This window comes from Anoplolepis gracilipes, chromosome 4 (genome assembly GCF_047496725.1).
Source record: "Anoplolepis gracilipes chromosome 4, ASM4749672v1, whole genome shotgun sequence".
In the NCBI taxonomy this organism is placed as follows: domain Eukaryota; kingdom Metazoa; phylum Arthropoda; class Insecta; order Hymenoptera; family Formicidae; genus Anoplolepis; species Anoplolepis gracilipes.
In genome coordinates, this window is record NC_132973.1 from 11,826,107 (window position 1) to 11,853,246 (window position 27,140).

Consider the following 27,140-nt stretch of genomic DNA (forward strand, 5'->3'; position numbering starts at 1 on the left):
TTGACAAATACACATAAATATGTGTATTGACAAATACACATAAATATATGTATTGACAAATAAATATGTGTATATGCAATACTTCATATATTACAAGCTCATCAGTAAAAAATGATGATGCAATGCTTTATATCTCAACCAAATATTGTTTTTATGGAAAAATATCTAAATATTAATTGTAAGAGCTCATGCTGAGATCCATTTGTGCGCCAAACTATTTAATTGAACGTTTACGTTTAATGCTTTCCATGTTACTTTCAGTTTATTTCTTTTCCCTATTTCACCTCTCTCTCTCTCTCTCTCTATATATATATATATATATATATATATATATATATATATAATTTATTTTTATTAATTGAAAAAAATAAATATATATAAAACTCATAATTTGCTTAATACAAAAAATGATAATATTAACTCGTTAGAAATTTAAAAAAATTCCAAGAGACGAGAGTTATAATACTATACTAATATCTGAACATTTATATAATAAATACAAAAAACTTGTAATATTTAATAAAGTCAGATTATGAAAATTCTCGCAATTTTCTAAACATTTAAGATAATTCAATTTAAAATATTGTTAAAAGACAAATAACAAAATATAAATTAAAATTTATTATTTAAAATGATTTATTTAAATCAACTCAAAATGCTTTGCTCGATGCTTCAAAATGTCTTAAAATAATTTTTATAACATTAAATGTTTATTAGCAATGAGAGATATCAAATGATATATAATAGTATCTAATAAAAGAACATAAAATCAAGTATAAGTACTTGAAATATTAATGGCAGTTCCTCTTTGGATACTACTATAAACTTTCTTTTTCTTGATTAAGTGCATATAAGGTATTTAAATAATGAAATGATAAAAAGTGTATCATTAAATATATGTTAATAGTTAGTATAGCATATATAGAGTCTCTGAAAACAATTTTATAGAATGAAATATAAATTATTACTCGATAAAATATTTAGATAATGCATTTTTAATATTATATTATTAGTCATAAATAATAATAAATGGACTGCAATATAAGATGGATCAAAGCATGAGCTACACATAGGTAATGCGCGCACATGCAAGCGTTTGACCGTGTAAAGAAACTGAAGGATTTCAATTACCTCCAGACATTGATAATTATAGCTTTAAACAAAGAGACCAAATAATTTAAAAAAATCCATATTCTCTTACGAAAAGGCAGTCTTAGAAAGACCCGAATTAAGCAATTTTACAAAGAAAAAAATATCCGTCTATTATTATCATAACTTCTATATGTATGTATGTATGTATGTATGTATGTATGTATGTATATATATATAATATATATATATATATATACATACACGTATATTTGTATGTAGAGATTAGAATTCTGATCATATTGATCTAAATATTTTGATCAATGATATATCAAGCGAGTATGTTCGATCGATGAAGGGTGCGAATGAATAAAAGTTCTATATGTATTACTTGGATATTAAATCCTATCTAATTCCGTATATACATAATCGAAAAAACTTCGAGTGTGAGTAATGATAAGAGATACTCTAGCAACAGGTAATTTAGCCATTATATAATAAACATTACAATCTAACCATTATCGAATAAATATTAATGAATTATATAATCTTATATAATATTACATAATAACACTATAAATACAGTGACTTTTCAGATCAGAAAGATAAAAATATTCAAAATAATAAAATTTTATCATAAAGCTCGGTCGAGAAATTTTATGTTCTTTACAGAAACATATTATTTTTAGCAGATTTATATATAAAGCTATTCTTCTAATAAAGTCACACGTTAATCATCCTTTCTGGCCATTCATAATCACTAGATTTTTATGTATACATACGCACCCTTTATCATCGGCACGTCTATATGCCTAAGGACTTTTATCAGATATAACAGAATGTGATCAACGACGATCATCTACGCGACAACGATATTCCTAGCTTTCCCTGTCCTTGGCGTACGGAATGATGACACAATGGAAAACATGTATAACTAATTTTGCATTTATCTAATTCAATTCGATATATAACTGGATATATAAATATCTTTATAATTGGCGGGATACTAAAACAAAAATTTTCTGCATCTTGAAATCTTGCTTAAATTAAAGTGAAAACACAAAACCTCAGTCTAATAATCCACAGAATTATAAATATAGAATTAAAGTCTGTCAATTCGTGACGTTATAAATTCAAAACCTGTGATTTATCGAATCTAGCTTTAGGAGATAGCTTAAAGCTTTTGGTAGAATAACAGATGTACTGACATATGCGACCTGTACTCTATATACTATATATAATACGTACATTCTCGGTTCACTCTCGGAACATATCGTATTGCACGCTCCGTTGTAATAAAAAAAAAACAGAAATGTCTTAGACCCAATTATTAATCCTTAATCAGTAAAATCATATATCCGATATGATGAGTTCATGGATTCGTGGAATTAACTTTCTTAGTACTGGAATTCTAAAAAAAAAACAATTTATAATGATTTAGTTTTTGTATAAAGTGGCTATTAGAAAAGTAAAATATTTTTATAGAAAATTAACGTTATTTATGTTAACTTTATAATAAATTCGTAATAGAGAAAAAGAAAAAAGTTAATCATCGATTATATTTAATTAATTAGATTTTTTACGACCTCCTTGAGATGAGATAGATAATAATTAAAAACTTTAGAAAGCAAATATATTTTTAAATTAAGGAAAATAGTAGCACAAATTATATAAATATTGCCAGTAATTAACGTATCGTATCTGCAGTTTGTTGCTGCTACTGTAACTAGATAACTCGCTTCTATTCTCTTAAGAATCCATTGTGTGCTGGTTAAGGATTAAAATATATTTTTTCAAACTAATTGTAATTGTAATTAAAAGTGTGAGTGTGCATGTGTGATTTCAATATTGATCACTTAAGAGGATGAAAGGCACGATATGGTAGCGGAGAAAGTGGAAACATTTTATTTACATTAAAAACTTTATAGCCGATCTTTCTTGTAGATAACCCAAGTGGGGACTAATCTTTTTATTGAATAAAGTCTCTATCACACATCTATATCAAATTGATTTAAATGTAAAAAAATATAACTTTAGATCTATTTCGTACATACATTGAAATATAAGCATGTTGATCTTATTATTAATAAGATAATTTATAAGACTTTTTCATATCATTATCATTATTATTCTATTTAATTAATTTTTTATGATGTTATTTTACTATAATTTTTAAAACTGTTTTTATTATTATATAGCAAATAATTCAAAATTTTTTAAAATAGTATTCGGCGAATTTGCTTGGTTTCTGTAGCCAATTTGTTGCGATACTCTAGTTATTCAAAATTAATATTTAAAATTAATATTATAAAAATTAAAAAGATTAATTTGATTTCTGTTGTAGGTTTGTCGATATAATTTAATACGACATACTTTGAATCATATTTACCATATTTTTACTAGTAGAAACTTGTAAAAAAGATTTGCATAAAATTTATTCTCGACAGAACTATAATTATTAAAATAACCAACGAGAAATCTGTCACACACATTCAAAACAAAATTGACCTTATTAACTCATAAATACTGTAGATATCTAAGTACTTCGAAAAAAATGTAACAGTTCTCATCGATAAGTTATTTCTATTGACTACTTCAAGGACTACCTGGATGACGGATGGTTGGGGATTGCGACAAACATATATGAACGAAGTAAAATGATACGAACAGTAAAAATCTTGTAACGCACTATCACAGAGACGTAACAAGATGTCAGGAGAAGCTAAAATGGGTTTTACATTGTCATTGTAGTAAGTATGTAATGTGTATTGTTATGAAATGTATAACATACAATTTAAAAAAATGTACGCTAATAGAATCTACTTTCATAAAAAAGTTTCCAAGAAAATATCTCTTTCATATGTTAAAAATTATTATTTAAAAATTAAATGTAATTATACATTATGTCTCTACGTGTGTGTGTCTTGGATTAATAGTAGTAAATCTCTTGTATAAAACTGCACTAATTTTTATATTATATAATTCGCATTTTTTCTATGTTTTATAAATTTTATTATAATTATTAATAATTTCATTATAATTATTAATAATACAGTAGGTGTCGAAGATAAATTAAAAAGCTATGTCGACTTAATGCAAGAGAATATATCTAATATAGGAGGATACACAGTTAATGTTCATTATATACTATGTAATCTATCTGAAATAGAGATAATAAATAATAATTTAAATAATAATAAATTATAAATTATAAAGATTTCAAGGACTTTTTTGTACTGTTAGTATTATAATTTTTTATATTAATATGGAATACAGAGATCTTTAAAGTCTTTGTGCGATAAAGATCTCTGTATTCTATATTAATATAAAAAATTATAATACCAACAGTACAAAAAATTCCTTGAAATCTTTATAATGTATAATTATTTATTACAAACATTATTGCTACCATTGGTGAAAATGAACAGAACAGGAGCAATACTGTCTATGGCCACTAAAAATGTTACAATCACTGATAAAAATTTAGTACCAGCTATATCAGAGTCACAAATTATATTACAGAAGATGTTTCCTCAGTAAGGTTTTATTTTTATTTAGCCAGCAAGAAAAAAGATTTCTAAATTTCAGAATGAATAGCGTTATGTGTGTGCTCATCTTTTTCTGAATATAATTAATTTTTTTATTTCATTAAATATTGTATTGTAGTTTTAATATATATTGCTGTATTGTAATTTATATCATTTTAATATTGCATAAATATATATAATATTTTATTTTGAAAGTTTAAAATCTAATAATTTTATTTTAATAATTGCATTATTTTAATTAATAGTTGCACTATTTAGTATGTGTGTGTCTGTATGTGTATGTATATGTGATTAGATGTTCGCAATCTAAATGCTTTCATACTGCAATACAATTTAACTACTGTAAATAATTAGCAGATATATTAATCAGCTGTCAACGATAACGATTTGATTGAATCTATCAAATCATTGATAAAAAAATTAAAAAGAAACTCAATCTACAATAATATTGTTTGTCTAAAATGAAGTAAATTAAGTAAATCGAATTTTATTAATATCAAATATATATAGGTATATGTATATATATGTCCGTGCGTGACATCGATATAATATTCATTATATAAAAAAAATATGATAAGAATATTATTAAGATATAAAAAGTATCTGTTTCTCTTTAAATAATAGATTTCAATTATAAATATTCTCTAACTTATATATATATATATGTATTAACTTATCATTTTCTTGATATTTTACTCCTTATACTTTTTGCATTATAATATTAAAATTAACATTATTTCGTTTGTATCTATGTTTAATACAATTAATTTTGTATATATTGTTTACACAAGATTAAATATTTGGACAATTAATTTACATCACAGATTTCTATACAATATAGAAATTTGTGATTTACATATATTCTAGACAGATGGCTATCTAAAATGGTAAGTTACAAAATAAATTTTTGTACCAGATCGATATTTATATATTACACGTGTTGAACCGTTTTCCTTATTATTAGTTTCCTTCACATATATTCAAACAATAAATAGAAAATTAATATTTTCCTTATATTGTTTTGTTCAAACCTGAAAATATTTTAGATAAATTTCTCTCTCATAAACAAGTGTCGTAATATAGCGTAAAATTTATTTTATTTATGCGATAAATGTTAATTCTACATTGATTAATTCTACATTGTTGATAAAATTTATTCAAACACATAGTATTAATTTTCTATTTAATTAATTTTAATAATATTTTAAAAATAAATATTTTGTAAGTTGTTACATGACCTATTTTTATTTTATTTATTCCTAAGGAACCATTAAAAGCAATTATGTAATATGTAAATAAGTTTTACTCATTATTATCAATAAGACTGAAAATAACTATTTAATAAAGATAATGCTGTTCTAAAGTTATTCATATGCTACTTATTTAAGACTAATGATATACATTGCAATTGCAAAATAATATAAAAATAATTAATTATTGCAAATTTACAAGTCTAGAGAAATATAAAAAAAATAAAAAAGTAGAAATAAAACCTATAATAATTATATATCTGCCAATATGTATGTATAAATGGATGTGAAAATCTGCAACGCTAGTTTCACTTTTAACGATAAAAATTTTATATATGTCAATCCTATAAATGCGTATTTTTTTATGCATATAAAGCTCTCGAAATTATCACTCTAAAAACTACATAAATTTATTACATCAAAACATTTGTTTTCTCTTAATATAAATTTAAGTATAAAAGTACTCATACTTGTATGAGCTAAGAATAAACTAAAATATAATCACATATATACATATAGTTACTATATGTATCAGAATATATAAATTTGAATAATAATCCATGTCAACACTAAAAGTTAATGATAAAGATCACATTTGTTAAAAATTAATTAATTAAAATTGAATCAATTGATATTTAACTAAAATGTTTTTTACAAAATTTCACTTTTTCATTTTCAGAGAGTGCTATAAATGTGTTTCAGCAATTATATGTACATAATATAAGTTTCCAAAATATATAGACATCAGAGGGATAGAGATCTACAGACTCCTTATGTTATGTTCCTAACTTATATGTAATAATATAAAAGTATAACTATATAATAGTAGACTATAATTAGTAAAATTATATAAAATAATTTATATAATAATAAGTATATAGATTACTTTATATAGCTTTACTAATTATATTCTACTATTAAATCAAAAGAGCTAATATATTTTAAATTGAAAATATTCATTTAAAAAAATATATCAGGATATATTCAATGTATAATTTTATTTGAAAATCCAGAATTTATGAAAGTTTGAAAATTATATAGAAATATTAAGATAATCATCAAAGAATGATACTGGATATATTTACAAACTTGTTAAATAAGAATAAAAAAAAAATATATTTATACAAACTAAAAAAAGTAATGACTCATTAACTCATTGTTCAAGTATCCAAATTGATTTTAAATAAAATTCGAACATCAAAAGCTTAGAAGAATTTTAAAGATACATTTAAAAAATAAATTTCACATTTTTAAATAAAATTTTAAGTCTCACATATACTTTTATAATATAATTCTGTTTCAAAGTGTGTCGAAACTCTTTACTAAGATTAAACACACTTCTATTAGTCAAGAATTGGTGTTTCCTCAAGTTCTTATATCTATTGTAAACTCATACGTACTACAAAATTGCACATATAACTATATAATAATCTGTAATATAAATTTTATATATTTTTTTTTTCACAGCCAAATTGTGAAAATATATAATCTTATCAAGATAATATATTGATATTGTTTACATACATTTTGAATATAATTTCACAACTCTAACTTGTTTCTAAAAAAATGCATCTCGAAAAATTTTGATAATATATTTAATATATTTAATTTTCTATGATGCTATACTTATATACAATCGCTATATACAATGAATATGTGTACAACAACAATTATTACGTGTATTTTTGCCCAGTATAATTTCTCTTCATAACATAAAAATGTTATTGTTTATTATTGTTATATATTTTTCTGATCAGCATCAGTCATCGATGCAGTTGAATGAGTATTATCCTTCTCCTCTATGATTCCACAAATTTTGCTGTTAATACTGCATGTACTTTCATTTAATGAATCCTGACTGGAGCAAATATCGTCAATTTCCAAATTTACTGAACTATTCGATATTTGACTAAGATCTGTATTCTCTGTCTCCAAACTTATATCTACACAAGTCTGTTCATTTTTAGATTCTTGACTGGATTGTGAATCATCCAAGTTTATATCTCTTAAACATTTGCTCTCAGATTTTTCTACAAAATCATTATTTGCCAATTTTAAATTGCATAGAGATTCATTCTTAGATGCTTCACTTTTGCTTATTTCTTTTGAATTATTTAACTTTTTGACTAGATTTTTCCAAGGGTCTTCCAAAAAAGAATTCATATCTATATATGCTGAAATATTTGCTTGCCTGTGTATTCCTTTATAACCCTAAAGATAAATATAAGTAAGATTCATTACTCACAGTAATTATTACAAATAAATTTAGATTCATAACTCACAGTAATTATGAATAAACTAATTATATATGTATGTGTGTGTGTGTGTGTGTGTGTATCACACTGTACGAAATACACTTTATCATTTGATAAAATCTTTTCAATCTATCAAGAATCTCACCCTTCTTTTTTGTCCATGGAAATGATTGCCAGAATGCTTGTAAGTAGAATACCGATTATTACAATTCGATCTTGAGGTAGCGTGATAATTGTTCCTGTAATTATACCACCCGCTACCTGGATTGACGCTATTGCGTCCATTCGCAGGGCTATACCGATTAGCATTGTGCTTTTCGTGCTGCGTTACTGGCGTGCTAACGTTTAGAGGAATAAAATTATCCCCGCAAGGCTGTAGCTCATTGTTCACAGAAAAACGCTGATAACTATTATTAATTGGCTGATAACCTCTATTGTTCGCATTTTCGTACAATTTCCAATTGTACGGCGAATGCCTTGAACCGTATGTTCGACTACCATGTGGATTATTTAGTGGCGATCTCTTCATTTTCGAAATTGATGTGTTAATTAAAACGTGCGATAATTATATACGACAAACGAATATAACGTACGATTATTTACAACGAAAGTAACGTAAAGTATAATGTTAGTCATAAACAGACTGAAATACTGTAGAACGTCGCCTTTTCCTTTTTTTTAGACCGCGCAGTGCGCCCTCATTCGATTAATCGATTACTCTAATTTCGTGATAATAGAAAATAAATATAAAAGTTCTAAAATCAATTTCACGATTTTCATATATATGCTGACAATAAAGATATTATTTTTAACAATAAAAGAATGCAAAAAATATGATAAAAATCAAAGCAACTAATTATAGATGATACGCACACATGCTTGGTGACAATCATATTTATAGTGCATCTGAATACACTTATAAAAAAAATAACAAGTACGAAACACGCAAAGAAAATTTTTAATCGACTCTGGACACTTGCATAAATAAAAAGTTGCCAATTGAAATTGTGATAATGGCAATATAATGGTGAGTTTACAGACAGAAGGCATCGATGCCTTCCATTTCTGGATTAGACATTTTCAAGTTGAACACATTGTATCTAGGTATTTGCACATCATGACTGTTCCTTGGTTCCTTTCTAATTGTGAGAATAATCTTATAATTCAACACGTATAGAAAGTTTATATGAGATATCTCTGATCTATTAAGATTTATAAAATATGCATTAAAATCAACAGGACAGAATATAATTTTATTTCCTGTTCAATGAAAAAAAGAGTATCAAATACTCCTCAGAATATCAATATACGCGAATATCTCAATACAATACTTATATACGTCCATTTGAAAATCTAAAAGTGTACTTCTTACGAAAAAATTATTTTTCAATATTCGTTTTTCGGCGATAATAATAGCAGAGAGCGAAACAAAACTCTAGAGTATCTAAACGTTCGAGAATAGCGCACCATCACTATAATTAAATCTGTTTAGCGCTCTCCAAAATATTCCAAACTACTCTTATAATTAATAATTATATATAATTAATAATTTCCAAAATACTCTTCCAAAAAACATGAAATCGATGCAATTAATTAAATAAGAATTATCATACCTGTGTAATGATGGTCGTACGAATTGCATTTTTGGCCAAGAGCTAACGGAGAAATATATGCGGAGCAATATTAATCTTGATCGACGAACACACACACGGATCATTGAAATCGTCATTTTGGCGCCACGACGGTTGATGTACACTCGCGAGTCTCGCTTTTTGTCCGAGAATATTCACAATTCGCGGCGAATTGCGCGACACATTACGGCACTCCCGACAATGTTTCGCGAATAAAATTCACTTTTAAAAATTCATCGCGATAAATAAACGCGAGTCCTGCGAGGTGCACGACGCACCGGTGGAAAAACAAATGCAAGTCGAAACTTGAAGAGATGACAGATTACATTGCGATTCTCGAAATATCGAAATGCTCACAGCGTCGCCTCTATTGACACTCGATTCTGATTGGCCGGACCGGCATTCTGTCTAATGCGCATGCGCGCAATACGAAGGCGTACCGAGTGGCCAGCCATAGAGACTGGTGTCGCCCTCTTACGTGATGTTGGAAAACACGTGGAAATGAAGAAGAAAGAAACGAAATGCGCCGCACGGTTGGCAGCACTGTTTCCCGCATAACGAACGAGACACAATAGCGGCGTCGTGTACTACGTGCGAGCCATTTTTTTTTAACGTAAGTTACGGGAGCGTCGTACTGTGCCATTCAGAGCGAGCGGAGATACAACGATCGCGTAAATACAATATTAGCTTCTGCACGTTGATCTATTTATTTCAGTTTCTGTCTTTTTTCCGCATTATCGATGGACACGTCTGTCGGTTACCACGCTACTTCGGAGACGTCGGCGGCTGGAACGGTAATATCATTTCTGTAAATTCTCCTTTTCTCTTCCTCCTCCCTCATTCCCTCTTTCTTTCAAGGGAAATTCATTGAAATTAATTTCATCGCGTCGATTATCGAAACGGTATCGTCCTGTAAACTTTCCCTCTCATCCCATCTCTCTACCATCTCTCTCTTTCTACAGGGTAAACTAACATGTATACGGTTACATCGCGTCGTTCGCGTGCAAGCCTCGAGGGGGGATCAATAAATTGAATGATCGTGGTAGCACAACGACGCGAGCGATCGGGATCGGTAACTTTTTCACAGACAAAGGTTGGCAGTACTTCCGTTGGCCGTTCGTTCACTTCGGGTTCTCTCTCGCACGAGAATACACCGGAGTGGACTCGACTTTGACCCGCCATTTCGCATATCTCTCTCTCTCTCTCTCTCTCTCTCGTTGCGAGACTTATTTTTTTTTCTTCCGCCTTTGTTTTCGATTTATTTCGCCAAAACGGCGCACGTACACGTAAGTAATGTATTGTCGATCGCGACGTAAATCAAAAACGCAATGATAGATTTTTTGAGACTACCATTGGCGAGATCAGTCGCGTTTTCCTAAACTAAATGGAATCTTTTGTAGGCACGTGTACATCGTAACATGTTATCATACAATATAACTATTGGTTTTCTCTCCATAAAGATCAATTGTTTAACGATGGTCGTAATTTTCCGGGCTTTAATAACAAAAATTGAGATTTAATCGATGCGACCTTGAAAGTCTTCGTGCGCCTTTTATTTGTTATTCTCTAACCCTCTCTTTCTTAGTTTAATAATGCATATCTTTGACGTTTAAGATGAAAGATAATGTGAATATTCTTATTGATGTCTTTTAGAGATACTTATTTTTACATGGAGGATTGTTAAATTAATATTAACAAACATTTATTATTATGTAATATAAAAATATAAGGGGAGCTTAATTTATATAACACAAACAATATTGAGGTAGATTATAAAAAAAATATCTTACATAATAAAAAGTTCTTATATTAAATAATTTTATTATTCACTTGCAAGTTATGAAAACCTCATTCAGTGTAAAAGACAGTTGAAGTGATGAATTAAAATACATAAATTACCTAATACCTGTATTTATGAAATAGTAATCTTGATGAATTATGTTTTCAGAAGATGGTTTCATCTAATCAGCCGGTAAGATCATATAAATATTTTTTATTCTTTTAATTATTCAACTACTATACATATTATAAAATATATTGAATCAATATTAAAATATAAAAAAAAGATTGAAATTAAGATTTTATTTATTGAATAATTTAATGCTCAGTATATTTTACATTATTATAATTTTACATATTTTGTAAAATGTTAAGACAACTGAGCAATAATAAATCTCGAACAGACACCATACTTTTTACAATAGATGTATGGTCGATTTCTGAGATACAATTATTATTGAATTATACTCCTATCAAGATTGTACTTTTGTTGTAATATATTTCTTATGTTATAAGCCCTTTTCAAACAATATAATTTACAAGAAAATTCAAGACAATTTTATTTTAAGTTTCATATATTTCAGTAAACATTTGATGTAAAATACATACAAATAATATATATCAGGATATATATTAAAACAATTATATAAAGTTATAAATAGAATTCTGTCTTGAATTTTTTTTAGGATATATCTTATAAAAAGGACTTAATAAATTTACTATTAAGTATTTAATATTATTAGTATATTAATTTAAAGGTAAGAGAATTAAAGGTAAAGAGAATAATCATTTTTCTTGTTTTGTAGCGGAAAACAAAAATATTTGTCGGCCGGCTGCCAGAAAATTGTCGCAACGATGAATTGCGACAATTATTCTTGCGCTTTGGTGAGGTGACAGAATGTGATGTCATGAATCGATATGGTTTCGTCCATATGGCACGGGAAGAGGATGCAGCTGCGGCAATTAAGGCACTGCACAATTCCAACTTCAAAGGAGCGACGATCAATGTGGAACAGTCAACCGGGAAGTCACGCGGAGGTGGAGGAGGACGCCGAGATGACCGAAGAGGTGGACCAATGAGAGGTGGTAGAGGAGGACGAGACGGTGGTAGAGACGCTCGTCCTGGACCATACAATGATAGAAGAGGTTGGTACAGTTTGCACATCGTTATTTTTAAATTCCGACAAGACTATTTTCTCATTTAATTTTCTTCAACTATATATGCCCTATGTATATATGTGTATGTCACATTTACATATTGTAACATTTTTTTATTTATTTCTGTTTTTACCTCTTTCTTATCTTTCCTATATCTATAAGTATCAAAGTAGGATTTGCTTTGTTAAATCGATTTGTGAGTTGTGAATGATATAACATTCTATATTACAGAGCGCATTGAGAAAATAGTATGTTGGAATAAAATGAGAGTATAACTTTGACAATGTACATTTGAAAACCAATTCGATATCTCGGCGTGCTTTTGCAGTTCTTCCGATCCAACTCGTTGGTTACGATGGATCTGCTGCAGGTGGCGTCGCGACCGGGTACACCGATTACAATCGCGGAGCTGGTGACTTTAGCGGCCGTGGAGCGGACTTTGGTACCGGCTATGCTGATCGTGGGGCTTATGGTCAGAACGTGGGTGGTGCGGCGATGGGTTACACCTCGACGGCGCCAGGAATGGGTGGCGGATATGGACCAGCTGCCGGCGCCGTGGGAGGATACGGACCGACTGGTGCGGCGGATTATGGACGAACGGCTGATTATGGTCGTGCCGACTTTGGTGCTAGAACAGACTATGGTAATCAAGGTGGTGAGTGGTGTTTGTACAACTTCGAAAGTATGTGAAAATCCATTTTAATACCTACACTACCTATATATTGTGTGGACTAAATGGCATTAAGATAATAGAAGAAAATATAAATTTTTCATTATTGTCATTAAATAGAGGGGCTTTTAATATATATATATATATATATATATATATATATATATATATATATATATACACTTATTTATTTATTTAATTTATATTGTCATTATATAGTACATTGTAAATATAGACGAATGTACAAAACTTTTTCAAGAATATTGAATGCTTTTGAAATGTTTAGAATCGTGAAAATACCTATCTCTTAAATATGTTATTTCTCTTATAAAAAAGTTTTAAAAACGTAAATTATTGATTTAAGGATAAATAGCCACATGATATACATCACATAGTATTTTAATTAGTATTTTATATTCTTTATTTACATATACATATTCCTCTATTAAGCCTTTTTAAGTTTTTGATGATTAAGTCTCATGAGATAAAGAAACATGAGACAAAGAAACGCAAACTTTCCAAGTAAAACAAACGCGAAATATTTATTTAATTCAAAATCTTAACATATACATTGTTTACAGTAGTTGGTGGAGGTATGGCCGGAGATTTCAATCGTGGTGCACCCGGTCCAGTAGATTATGGTCGTACCGATAATTTTGGTGCTAGTCGCACAGTCGATTACACAGCTAGAAACGATTATGACCGAAGTGCGACTGGACCAATGAGAAATGGTGGTGGTGCCGTTGCCACTACTGGATATGGAACTGGGTACACTGATGTAGGATATGATGAAAGTCACTGGTAATGTTGTTTTTATTGTTTTGCTTTTTTCTTAAACTTTCGAAAATCCTTGAATTTCAAATTTTGATTCCTATATTGAGTTTTTGTCAAACCAAAGTAAATCTCTAAAATGCAGTTAAACACTTATATCTACAAGTGTTGATGTATCTTTCTATCCTTTGAAACTCGTGATTTATATACTTCACAAAATATTGAATTATAAATACTTAAAATTCATTTGGTTTGAAATATTATTTTAATGCAACATTATTTATAAAATAGGAAACGTTTAAAATATAAATATTTAATTACAGATCTTAAATATATAATAAAATTAAATGATATTGATTTTATAATTGATATTTGTTTTATGAAACATTTTTCAAATATAAGATTTTAATTTGTGAGTTCAATTTTTTTAATAATTTAATTAAATTTACAAAGAACTTGGTGCAGTAAAATGTAGATCATTTATCAATCTACATATATATTGGCATCTTCCTTTATTAATAAATTTTCAAAATCCATAAAATTGGATTAATCCAGAATTGTTGTAATTATCTAAATTGCACTGTACTTTTTTTTCATTACAATAGCTTTATTACATACATGTAAGAAAACTTTTTACTTTAATATTTTTTCTTATTATTTACATGTTTTGTGAATGTCAGTGCTGAAAATTATCTTTTGTTAAACTTAATTAAAATTGTTGAGTTTGAATTTTTAATATAGACATTAAGTTTGCTAGAAATGTGGGTACAAATACATTTACAATTGGGAAAATTACAGCTTATAAAAAAATTTGTACGGTTCACCAGCGGATTTTACAAATTTTTTTTAAACTGCTATTAAGCTTTATTTTTATTCTAACCAAAGCGATTAAGAAGTGACATATTGCAGCAATGCTTATGTGGCAATCTAGTAATATTCTAAATATCGCCTAAGGTAGAGTGAAAATAAGTTAATTTATGCACAGCAGAGGTTATCCGGGAGGGCTAGGTGTGATGGGTGGGCCTGGGGGGGTAAGTCAGGGAGCTACAATGATTTATGAAAGGAAGGATGGATATCCTTCTGGTAATAATATACCTCTATTTGACAGGCCCATGAGCACTGGACCTAGCTACAGCACTGGAGCACCTAGCTACAGCACTGGTCCAGGACCACAAGCTGATATGTTTAGTAGAAGACCTGGCAGTGCCGTACCCAGTGGTGGATATCCACCAGTAGCTGGCGGGTGAGTAACAAATAGCGACAAATTGTTGAAAAAAAAAAAAATTCTCCATATATGTGTGGCTATACGTGCTTTGTCCATCATGTTGCAGTTATGCTGAGGGATATGACAGACCAGATGCATATGGTCCTCCACGTGGCGGCGGCCGGTAAGTTGCACTTTATTAAGTTATTTCTTTCATATATATTTCATTAAAGCTGCGACTATGAAAGTAACACACTAAACACGTTGACGTTGAAAAGCGAAGGGAATCTATATGCGTATGCTTATCAATCTAAGCGTATCCACTCCTTTTTGCGTTACATATGCCTTTCTCGATTTCTTATCTCGATTATATGTAACACATATGCAGTTTCTATGCGAATCGACACAGGTTAAATATTTCTGTAAAAGTATAAGGTGTGACACTTAGCGCGACGAACTCATATACGGAAGTGTACCTTTACCATACGTGTTATTTTGCGTAAACAAATCGTTGCTTCTATCGGTACACGTGTACAAGGAGCCGACGTTTTTTGTCTTATGAGTGTAAAAGAGAACAGAGGCTGAAAATCACCATGGCTGAAAGCCCTACAAATTTTAATTGCTATATATAATTAACGATATATGCATACACTATCGGACATAATAATTTTTATATATTGATACAAAATTTTCTAAAATTATTCTAATCATAATAATATTTTTTGACTGAAATATTTAAACCAAATATTGTAATGAAATGTGAATGATAAAAGAAATTATTTGACAAACAATATATACCTGAAAAAATATTGATTCTCGCGGATAGATATAAAATTTCTTGCAAATTAAACTAGTTTTTTATAAGTACCGTATTCTTAACATGTGAGTTTTAATTTGGGAATTTATAGCTACATTTTACTTTATATTTATATTCGTGATATAATCGCCTCTCTTCTTTTACGTACTCCACGATGAAAGTTCTCGATTTCAACATTTATCCGAGATGCGCTATGCGATCACTCTGCGGCAATTTCGGCAATGACGAGATGCCATCGAGAAAAAAGTGGAAATTTCTTTTACAAACACAAAAGTATTTTCCGGACGACTGATTTCTGTGAGCGTGTTCTCACAGCGCGTAATGTGTTGTCGTGAAAATTCTTACGATCCGCGGAAATATCTCAGAAGACGAAATCTTTCCGCAAATTTTCTATCTCGCGTCGCGAATATAAACCGATCATCACGATATACATTACGCACCGCAAAATTTGCAGCCTGCGAAACTACAAATGCACATCCTTCACATTTTGCTTTCCTCGCCCTTTGCCATAATTTGAGGCACTTTTCTTACAATTTAACTTGTTCTCCGAGAAACAACAAAGCGTTGCGTTGCGCCTATGATGAACGACGATCGAACATCCGACAAAAGTCTTTTGACGACTTGAAACTCTTCTGCTTTCTACGGAAATAAATCCAGTTTTCAAACGCACTTGCGACAGTGCCAAGAGATGACCGATTGCGGCGTACCGATTGACTAGCTTCTTACATGTATGACAGTTAATCAGAACTGGGTAGGAGCTTTACTTCAGTTTGCTATTAAATCGGAAATCCTTTTACAAATCTATATTTTTCTGTATTTGAGTAAAATAGATTAATCTCTTAATACTCTACATTTTTTTATATAACGTTGCCTTATCATGCAATAATACATCAAATAATTGGCGTATATTAATTATCCAATAATTTGACATATATTTAAAAGAAATCAATATTCGATAATTTACAAGTGAAAATTCGTCGACTCTTAATTTGTTCTTCTAATAATGCTTAAACAGATTTAGTACAGCAACACATGTAAATGTAAAAATTCAGTAATCACGTAAAACGAAAGAAATATCTTATCCAGCTCTGGTAGCTGTATCTCTCAACAAATGTGCGTTATATGCGCTGCGACGTGGAAAAAGCATACAATATTTCCTTAACACCATATCAGAACCCATACCGCCGTCAGATATGCATTCGATTTCGCATCTGGACGCGTTCCGCGTTAATCGCGCATGCCAGTGTTACATCTTATACTTTCTCCTTGCCCAGCAAGGCGATCACGTGATTAATTTTGCGATTTTTCATTTTCTGACCTTTTAGCTTCCCAGGTCCGGCAGACGCGATGCCACCGAGGTACTAAAAGTATACTAAAGCAAACATGCTAGCGCATGCGAAAGGCGACCGTATAAAAAAATCATAAAAAATCACCGCCTTTTAAGCAGCGATCATTCGCTTATGGACTCGATTACCTAGGAACTGCCCTCTGCGTCCGACATTGAGTCCATATGATTATAATGAAAAACGTATACATAACTTATAATGTTTATTTCTATCATAAGCTATGGTAAGGATAATCTTATCAGTGGATTGATATAAATTTGGGTCAAAATTGAAAAATATATTATTAATTAATAATATGATATATATCTATTATGTTGTCTATTGTGTGTTTAAAAACAATTTTTGGAATATTATTCATGTAGTTTGTTTATTTTTTTTCTTATTGGTTTTTTTTATGAATAAATAAAATTCAAAATGTATTAATTCTGATGTGGGTCGAATATTTCCCTTAGCTTAATTTTCTTAATGCCCACATTGTAGTGTAGATATCTTATTATACTCTATAGCTTTAATTCTACAGAAGATGACTTATACTATTGATAATGCTGTACAATCTTTTTTTAACACTTAAAAAGTCGAATATAATATTTTAAATGTTCATAAAGAGCAGAGAAACCTACATATATGATAACAGTTATCATACATTTAATGTACCTTTATATAAAAGAAATAAAGTGCAAATAAATGTAAGTAATCTTGATATAAAATCTAATAATATGATATAATTTATTTCTTCTTTCAGTCGTTTTGTGTGTAATAAAATTGTTCCAAATTATGTACTAAATTTAATTGTTAATTACAATTATTGAAATAATGTTAGGCCAACTAACGAGCAAATTCAATCGGGTGTTCGTTAAAATAATATTTATTATTGTTCCGAATCAATCTCAGACTCTTTACATGACATAATAAACATTTCGGCTGTACGCAGCCTTTCTCAGTATTAACGCGAACGCAAACTACAATAACTTCATGAGACGTAAATTTTAATCGTATCATTATTATGCTACAACGCAACCGTACTAATAAAAAACTTTTTTGAAAACCCATAGTACTTCTTGACAACAGCTACATCGAACCCAGTTAAATTGACAATTTTTTAACTGGGTCCGATGTAGCTGCTGTCAAGAAGTACTATGGGTTTTCAAAAAAGTTTTTTATTAGTACGGTTGCGTTGTAGCATAATAATGATACGATTAAAATTTACGTCTCATGAAGTTATTGTAGTTTGCGTTCGCGTTAATACTGAGGAAGGCTGCGTACAGCCGAAATGTTTATTATGTTATGTAAAGAGTCTGAGATTGATTCGGAACAATAATAAATATTATTTTAACGAACACCCGATTGAATTTGCTCGTTAGTTGGCCTAACATTATTTCAATAATTGTAAAAACTGGAATACGAGCGTAATAAGCTGTGATTTTAATTTAATTGTTAATTGTTAAAGTATAAAAAAATATAATTTTATCAGTAGCATCTATTCTCAATTCATTATAAAAAGTATTTTGCCTTTATTTTTCTTTTACTGTTGCACTATTTTTATTATTCAAAACATCAAAAATTTAATTCTCATAATACTTATGCAAAAAGCTGATTTGGTTACTTCATAGAAAGATATCATCAAATTACAGCAGCGACATTAAATAGAATACTAGTTGTTCATCTAACATATCCATTTGTACCATTCGCAGAAGCGAAGAAACCAACTAGTAATAATCAGCGTGCGTTCAATCATGTTACTCACAATCAATGTCAATTCTTAATTCGACGATGTTGTGCATTGTAATCTTTTAAAATTATTTTTAGGATAAATAATTGTATAATAATCTAATATAAAGTATATGTGAAGTTAAAAATTATATATTACCACAAATGCATCATGTGATACAGTATATGATAATTGTATGATAATGAAGCAGTATAAAAATCAATCTAGTACTAATATTCCTAAACATTAACAAATTTTGAAAAGGACAAATTCATAGATATAGGAAGATTTTAAAAAACTCGATAACAATGCAAAACGTCAATCTCCAGCTGGTGCAGTTTACTTAGTTAGGTACTGTACTGAAACGCCGATTTGTGAACGCGTGCGGTGAACGCGTTGCCGTACGTTACCTTGGGGCGGCTTGTTGACCTGCGATTATTGAAGAAACCGATTACGACGATTACTCGCTATGCGTGGCTACCCGTAGATGCGACCCGATCGGCGAATAAACCAACCTGCGATATATGGATAATGCGCCACAAATTGCGTTTGCGCTCAAAGCTGGCGTGCTTTGAATTTGACCAAGAAGAAGGTATGTTCAACGCGTGCGACCATTATAATACTTTATCTGTTGAGAAAACCTAAGCGCCTTCGGGCCTATATCAATGTTCTATAAGTGCGAATGGAGAATGTCCGGTCGAACAAAAACGTCACTGTTCAACGCGAAAAGAAACAAGTACGTCGATTAACCGAAACGCGTATAAAAGCGGCCGCTTTTTTTGTGATCTCAATATTATGCATTGCGATAGAAATGCATTGATTCTAATTCCGTCTCTTTTACATAGACTCACAAAATAGTTTTAATTAATTAAGATTTCTAGTCTTTAAGACAGATTTTTAAGCTATTTGTCTAAATTAATTACCTAAATGTTTCACACTTTTATTTTCTTCTATCCAATCTTTTAAGGATTTAATCATCTGATGTAATGAATTTTCTGAAGTATGACTACATTCTAAAGCTTTATTTTATTTTATTTTAGCCTTATTTTCCGGACTGAGCTCTCGGACCGAGTTACAGCATCATGAACACTAGGCTTTAGAACTTTTTCACTCAATTGCTCTTTCACGAGTAATGTTTTGTAATATATATTTTTATAATTTTATAAATTCTGAAACTATTTTATAAAATCAATGTCACTTTATTTAATTTAAACAATTGATCCTGTTCTATATGTATAATATAATGTTACATTAAATTATATCAAATTTTTCTGATATGCATGCAATAAGATAAAGTTCAAGAAATCTGAACGTTTTAATCTTTCTAATCTTCAGTAAATGTGAAATAGATTTACCTTTCTATATGAAATAAAAATTGTACGGATATGTTCAATTTTATTACATTTTCTATTATATTAATGCATTTATATACACATAAATATTTATATATATATATATATATATATATTTTATGAGATGGAATTAGAATGCAAAAGGTAAACGAATGCGATGCGTGAATTGGAAAAAATAATGGTTTTTTTCGCTAATAATATTATCGCCGCAATTTGCGAATCATTTGTCTTAATATTCTACTGCCGCCGAAACAGAATAAATTCTTAAAAATTCCGCTCAACACATCCTTTCGCGATAAAACTAAGCGCCATTGTAAGATACGCTGTTACATCTTCGGAACAGCTCGTATTTTAATGTTGATAGAAGAATGTCGCAAGAAAAATTTTTTTCAAATTGTCGACCTGTACAACGCTCCTATTAATTGTTCAATTGATATGCATTACATCTCACCAGAATTTATATTTTTAAAAAGTGCACTATCTTTTTATGATATATTTATCAATACAAAATACATAATTTTTATGATGTCACGCTCAAGGTCCGTTTTACAAGTTCTAAAATATTAATTTTTGAAGTAAAGTAACATATGACAGTTACATCATTAACTAAAAGATAATTTCTACGAATATTGACTCTAGCTAGCGTTTATAGAAATAAATGATAATATAAGCTAATTTTAAATATATTATATTAAACCCACCATTAGTGGGATATCTCATGTACGTTCTATATAATATTTTTTTTTTAATAGATTGCAAACGGGATGAAGAGAGACCAATCGACATTGAGATGAACTCAATAGGAACTGCTAATAACTCTCAGAAGCATTCAGTGGACTCGTTTGTATGTCCAAGGAAGGAGATTAAATATGAAGAAGATGGATAGTAAAGCCTGGCTACTTATGTAATGAGAAGTAAGAAAACATCAATAAAATGGAATTATTATCAATTATATGCATTATCATATAAAGCATTGTTACAATAACTGCTATTGCTGGACACAGTTGAGATTATTTTTTTAAAAATAAATTTTTTTTTTTTTAGTTTTAATCCCAAGAATTCTTAAGTATGATAAAAATTCATATTCCTTTAGCATTAATATTCTTTAAGCATGTGTACATCATATTAGCTGTTAATTCAAAATATTCCTGCTGACAAGAAGACAGAATATTCTTATTGTAGAATAAGACAATGAAAAATAAAGAAATTGAAATTTTGTATGTTTTTTTATTAAAATGCAAAAATATCTAAATAGATACGAATTATATATATAATTAGTATATATTAGCATATATTAGAATATGTTTTTTTAAATAGACCAGCACAAAACGTCGATAGAAATTTGTTACTTTGATCACAATTATGACGAAATAAAATGATGTAAAAACTTTTTCAACAATTAATTGATCAGTTACTTCTTTAGAATCTATCTGTATTAAAAATTGTTAAATATTAGTTTACCATATTCTGTATACATCAAATTTCAAATATGCAAACAAAACTTAAAATCCAAATAGAATATTTCAAAGAAATTATCACTTTGATATAATGAATGTAATTATATAATTGAATTTAATTATGATAAGTTGGGTTCAGGCCCAACACCGCCTGCTAATCTGTACACGAGTAAGGCTACTTCCATAGTTAATGTGTAGACATCTGATGAGTTTTCACATTCTGCATAAACTCGCACGATGTCTTCAGTTCCAGAAGGTCTGAAACAAATCATGATCAGAATATTAGTTAGACATTACAGTTTAATTGGTTTTTTCAATTGTAATGATTTTTTCTTCTAAATAAATTTTTAGATGAATAATAGATGGTGTTTTACAGATCTCTAAACAAGGTTTTGTATAATAAAAGTTATTGCATTATACCTAACGAAAGTTCGACCTCTTGAATATTTAGAGACGGTTTTATCAATTTTTGCTTGTAAACCAACAGGAGTCAAACAATGTCTTTCAGCATTCGTTGTTGTTATAATATTTCTATCTCTCACACTGACTTTAAGCTGTTTATTCGGTAAATCATTGTAACTCCTTTCCCATTCAATAATGTCCCAGTCCTTGGTGTGTAATATAGTCTCGACTAACAGCATATCGCTTAACGCATCGCCGACCGTTTCATTTATCAAATTAATTATATCCTTTAGTTTTGTAGTAGCCGCTTTTTGTGCTTCTGAAAGGCTCTCGTTTTTAGCATGATTCTTAATAACTTCTTTAGCAGCATCTTTGAAAATTACGGTTCCATGTCCATTTGCTTCGAAATAGACTCCAATATCGAATTCCAACGCTTTTTTGTGTAAATGTTTCACGCCGGTTGACACGCACGCAACTGGTACTTCTAATACGTTTGAAATGTAATCTGTAGAACCGCCGTTGGCATATGCAGTTTGCACTAAGCCTAATTGTAAAGATAAACCGCTCGTCGTTAATAGTTCCTTGAAGTAGGCAGCCACTAGTGTCGCTATTCGGTCTCCGTCCAAAAGATGGAATTTGTTATTCTCATCCATATAAAAATACACCACTCTATCAGCATCCCCGTCTATACTGACGCATCTGACATTTATTTCAGAAGGAACATTTAAAGGCATAGTCTGCTGTACTTTAACATAATCTGCACCACACATATAATTCAAGCCTCCGCTTCCATCGTTAAACAAATTAATATCCAATGCACCTCCCAAATATCTTTGAAATTCCTTCACTGCTATAGCACCAACACCATTTGCAGCGTCTAATTGTAACACATTTGTATACTTTTTATTATTTTTCTCAGCACCTCTTATGCTTTTGAATACTGTTGCCAGTTTCAAATAGTATCCTTGCAGTGAAGGATCGCCATAAGCACCATTAGTGTTTGTACATACTATGACATAGTGTAACTGCGGAGTTGTAACCAATCCTAAATCTGTAATATCACCGTTCAAAACTCTGATTCCTGCTAGTGCAGCATTTAATAAGGCAGAACTGCTTTTACGAGTATCTCTTCCTATTATCACAATGGCTGGTTCTGATAAATCAATATTTTCTTTTGTAGCTATAGATGTTAACATTGATATCAAATCACTATCTTGCACATTAGCTAAATTTGTTGCTATGGTTTCCCAAGAAGCTTCAAGCATCTCACCAGCAGGATCAATGAGCTTTATTCCATTATCAGGTTCCAAGTTATGACTTGCTGTGATCATTAAACCTATGGCAGCTGTGAAAAGTTTAATCATTGATGAAAATAGAATTAACTAAACTCAAAAACATTTCAAATTTTAATTTTATGATATGCTCTCACCTCTTTTTGCTTTTGATCTTAAAACTGCTAAAAGACCCATTCTATATAAAACATGTCCTAGGATATCCGATCTAAAATTAATATACACATTTTAGAATTACTTTAAATAAGATTAATATATAACATTGTATATGTTGTTATAAAAAAAAAAACATAGAAATGAGTAAAAAAATTATTTTTATGTAATATTTTAAGCTAAAGAAATTAACAGGTGTCGATGAGAAAAATAAATGATTTTACTTACTTTGTTCTAAAACCAGCTGTTCCATATTCAATATATTTATCATATTTCCGACTGTATTCAACATTCACGATATTTTGAAAATAACTGGATTCCATAATGAAGCATTTATTTCAATATATGCTTCAATAATTTCAATATATCACAGATTGGCGTAAACTAATAGTACACACGATATAATACATATATTGCGTACAAAGGTTACCATATGGTAGATACAGGTAAGATATCTATTGTCTGACGTGGTATCTGTTTTTTAGCTGCACTAGTTCAGAGTTTATCTTTCTCTTTTAAAGGTACAGAGAAAAAGATAAACTCTGAACTCTAGTGTAGCCAGTTCAGCTAAAAAGAACAGGTTGCTTGGATTAACAGTCATGGATGTACGAATATCTAGTTATGATGTTATGTCACAGTTAAACTGTGGTTATGTGCATTGTGCATTATTTTGATTGGATTTAATTGGTCAACCATATACATTTTTGAAAATAAAATAATAAATTAGACGAGTTAAAATATTCGCATGATTTAAATAACTCATATAATTTATATATTGTTAGTCAAAACGGTCGATAACGTCATTATTCTTCAATTACCTCTGCGCCCACTTAGCCGTCACGAAAATTTGCCCAAGACTGACGGTCTTTAATACTATCTCGTCGATGGTATAATCAAAAATTGAGATTTTCTCAGTGAAATTTAAAAAATTTAAGTGGATACACAAAATTTATTCTAAATGTTTTTTTTGTAATGTTACAAAATAATATATTCACTTATTGTTAAGTATTCATATTATGTAATTTTCTATCGATAAATTGACTATCACGTGCATCAATTTTAGAAGAAATACATGTAAATATCAATCATTTTCAATGATATATGTAAATGTTATATTGAATAAATAATGGTTAAATATTTGTTTGTTCCAGATCTACTTATCTATTTTTATATAATGGATGGTACAGATTTATTTAATATATTTCTTCAAATACACAAGCCACAACTTCAATCTTATGGTATTCCACAATTATTCTGGGAAAATCTGTACAAAAAATTAAAGAATCAAATTTTTGATAGCGGTCTTGTCTTCCAATTAGCAAAGGTAGAATATGAGAATGAAGAAAAACATGTTACAGAACCAATGTGGAAACTAATTGTATCTGCGAAAAGTGGCATTTCTATAAAAGATCCGAATAATATTTATCTGATTGATCATGCATGGACTTACGATATTAGTAGTGCTCGACAAAATTTAACCCAAGTACCTAATCTGCTTGATCGTATGTGTTTGTTGATGGGTCTAGATATTGAAGCTGAGGAACAGGAAAAAATTGAAAGTGTTATGAGAGAAATGTGGCGATACAATCAGTCATATTCATTTAATTATGGAGCAATAGAAGAGAGAATGCCAATATGGTACATTATGGATGAAGTCGGATCAGCGATAAATCATAGTGATGAACCAAATTTTAGAGCAATGCCTTTTTTGCACATGCCTGAAGGTATAATTTATACGCTTTTGTTTCCTATAAAAGATGTTGATGCAGGGGATGAAGTTACAAGAGATTTTGTAGAGGGTCAGACAAAAGATCCTCAAAAGAGACGTGCATTATTATTGCCTTGGGTCAACAGCACTTTTGAAGATGAAAATTTTGAACAGATTGAGCCAGATGTAAATTATTTTTTAGTAGGTCACGTTTGTGAAAACTTACCAGAGACGATGGATAAATTAAAGGCTGATACTAGTAAAAAATTAAAGGTTTTTTCACATTATGATAATGTAATTAATTATTTGACAGATCCAGCATTTGAAATTACTGATAATGAAGAAGAGGCGAACATACTGTGGCTTATGTCTCACTACAAAATGTATAAAGAATTGAGTCTTTCTTCGCCTCACATTTTTATAAACCAATTTCCATACGAAAATGTTTTGACGATAAAGGATCTCTTGTCGATTATATGTAGAAGAAAAGCGACAGATAAGTTGTACGATTCAGATACTCTTGAAACTTATCCAGCATGGTTACCGACGACATATAATTTGAGCACTGAATTGGTACAGTTTGTTGCTTATTTTACACAACGAGTAGATAAGAATTTGGAAAATCATTGGATTTGCAAACCATGGAATCTGGCGAGAGGCTTGGATACTCACATCACAAACAACCTTTATCATATTCTGAGATTACCTTGCACAGGGCCTAAAATCGCGCAGAAATATATCGCGCAACCAGTTTTATACAACAGACCGAATATCAACCAAGTGAAATTCGATATAAGATACGTTATATTGCTCAAATCAGTAAAGCCACTACGAGCGTACGCTTATGCAAACTTTTTCCTGCGTTTCGCAAATCTACCGTTTGCGTTGAACAATTTTGACGTATATGAGCAACATTTCACCGTCATGAATTATACTGAGGAGAATGAGCTGTTTCACTTAAAATGCGCAGATTTCATCGTGGAATGGGAAAATCAGTATCCCGACTATCCATGGAAAACCTACGTTGAACCAAAGATTCTTTTTGTTTTACGACAGGTTTTCGAAGCCGCAATCGCGCAACCGCCGCCAAAAGGAATCGCTGAAAATCCGCAAAGTAGAAGCGTGTATGCCGCCGACTTGATGCTGGAATGGATGAATTCCGAAATGCAGCCCAAATTGTTGGAAATAAATTTTACGCCCGATTGCCAGAGAGCATGCGAATATTATCCAGATTTCTACAATGATATCTTTAAATGCCTGTTCTTGGATATTGATAATCCAGAAATCTTTCATACATTAGATTGAGCCGAACCTAATAAGGTTGACCTTACTAAAGAAAAAAAATACTGTTAAATATTTCTTAATTAAATGTTGTATAACTGTTAACTACTGTATTTTTATATTAACTGTGATCAAGTAATTATATTATTTAAAACGGGTTATTTGATACTTTATATTCATGAATAAAATGAAAGAAAATGTGTGAAAAGAATAGACGCGAACGATTTTTGCTTCAATTAGTAAACTTATTTGGAATTTAAAATGATTCT

The 27,140-nt window shown here is 29.8% G+C and overlaps 5 protein-coding genes across 16 annotated transcripts in view; 2 read left to right on the forward strand and 3 right to left on the reverse strand.

Moving 5' to 3' along the window:
* Positions 1–10,020, reverse strand: part of LOC140664524 (uncharacterized) — a 94,368-nt gene extending 84,348 nt beyond the window's left edge. Inside the window, exon 1 of the mRNA XM_072889696.1 lies at positions 9,756–10,020. The gene's annotated coding sequence lies outside the window, so the exon portion shown is untranslated. The remainder of the gene's footprint in view (positions 1–9,755) is intronic.
* LOC140664932 (uncharacterized) lies at positions 7,606–8,778 on the reverse strand. Its single transcript, XM_072890566.1, has 2 exons — positions 8,288–8,778; positions 7,606–8,098 (listed from the first exon to the last, which is right to left on the reverse strand). The coding sequence occupies exons 1-2, from the start codon at positions 8,669–8,671 to the stop codon at positions 7,625–7,627; spliced, it is 858 nt and encodes a 285-aa protein (XP_072746667.1). The 5' UTR covers positions 8,672–8,778; the 3' UTR covers positions 7,606–7,624.
* Positions 10,021–10,300: 280 nt separating the features above from the next.
* On the forward strand, positions 10,301–18,135 carry LOC140664639 (uncharacterized). 11 transcript variants are annotated; one of them, XM_072889926.1, is made up of 9 exons: positions 10,301–10,386; positions 10,489–10,567; positions 11,722–11,745; positions 12,359–12,698; positions 13,039–13,365; positions 13,962–14,181; positions 15,260–15,394; positions 15,483–15,539; positions 17,498–18,135. In XM_072889926.1, the coding sequence occupies exons 2-9, from the start codon at positions 10,514–10,516 to the stop codon at positions 17,535–17,537; spliced, it is 1,197 nt and encodes a 398-aa protein (XP_072746027.1). In that variant the 5' UTR covers positions 10,301–10,386; positions 10,489–10,513; the 3' UTR covers positions 17,538–18,135. The 11 variants fall into 11 exon arrangements, with proteins under 11 accessions (XP_072746027.1, XP_072746029.1, XP_072746034.1 ...); XM_072889928.1 differs by having other exon boundaries at positions 11,725–11,745; XM_072889933.1 differs by having other exon boundaries at positions 10,324–10,567; positions 13,081–13,365.
* Positions 18,136–18,620: 485 nt separating this feature from the next.
* On the forward strand, positions 18,621–27,028 carry Ttll12 (Tubulin tyrosine ligase-like 12). Of its 2 annotated transcripts, XM_072889896.1 has the most exons (3): positions 18,621–19,818; positions 21,331–21,492; positions 25,034–27,028. In XM_072889896.1, the coding sequence occupies exons 2-3, from the start codon at positions 21,486–21,488 to the stop codon at positions 26,893–26,895; spliced, it is 1,869 nt and encodes a 622-aa protein (XP_072745997.1). In that variant the 5' UTR covers positions 18,621–19,818; positions 21,331–21,485; the 3' UTR covers positions 26,896–27,028. The 2 variants fall into 2 exon arrangements, with proteins under 2 accessions (XP_072745997.1, XP_072745998.1); XM_072889897.1 differs by lacking the exons at positions 18,621–19,818; positions 21,331–21,492 and adding an exon at positions 24,518–24,956.
* Nst (phosphoglucomutase 3-like protein nst) lies at positions 21,861–24,427 on the reverse strand. The gene is made up of 4 exons (XM_072889898.1): positions 24,111–24,427; positions 23,867–23,937; positions 22,456–23,782; positions 21,861–22,293 (listed from the first exon to the last, which is right to left on the reverse strand). The coding sequence occupies exons 1-4, from the start codon at positions 24,203–24,205 to the stop codon at positions 22,155–22,157; spliced, it is 1,632 nt and encodes a 543-aa protein (XP_072745999.1). The 5' UTR covers positions 24,206–24,427; the 3' UTR covers positions 21,861–22,154.
* Positions 27,029–27,140: the final 112 nt, after the last annotated feature.

Bases quoted from the DNA above. Each gene is read 5' to 3' on its own strand.
- LOC140664932 (XM_072890566.1), bottom strand. From the start codon at position 8,671: ATGAAGAGATCGCCACTAAATAATCCACATGGTAGTCGAACATACGGT. The intron at 8,099-8,287 runs GTGAGATTCTTG...ATTTATCTTTAG, and splicing joins TCCATGGACAAAAAAGAAGG to GGTTATAAAGGAATACACAG.
- LOC140664639 (XM_072889926.1), top strand. From the start codon at position 10,514: ATGGACACGTCTGTCGGTTACCACGCTACTTCGGAGACGTCGGCGGCT. The intron at 13,366-13,961 runs GTGAGTGGTGTT...CATTGTTTACAG, and splicing joins AGACTATGGTAATCAAGGTG to TAGTTGGTGGAGGTATGGCC. The intron at 15,395-15,482 runs GTGAGTAACAAA...ATCATGTTGCAG, and splicing joins TATCCACCAGTAGCTGGCGG to TTATGCTGAGGGATATGACA.
- Nst (XM_072889898.1), bottom strand. From the start codon at position 24,205: ATGGAATCCAGTTATTTTCAAAATATCGTGAATGTTGAATACAGTCGG. The intron at 23,938-24,110 runs GTAAGTAAAATC...TATTAATTTTAG, and splicing joins ACAGCTGGTTTTAGAACAAA to ATCGGATATCCTAGGACATG. The intron at 22,294-22,455 runs GTATAATGCAAT...GATTTGTTTCAG, and splicing joins AGAGGTCGAACTTTCGTTAG to ACCTTCTGGAACTGAAGACA.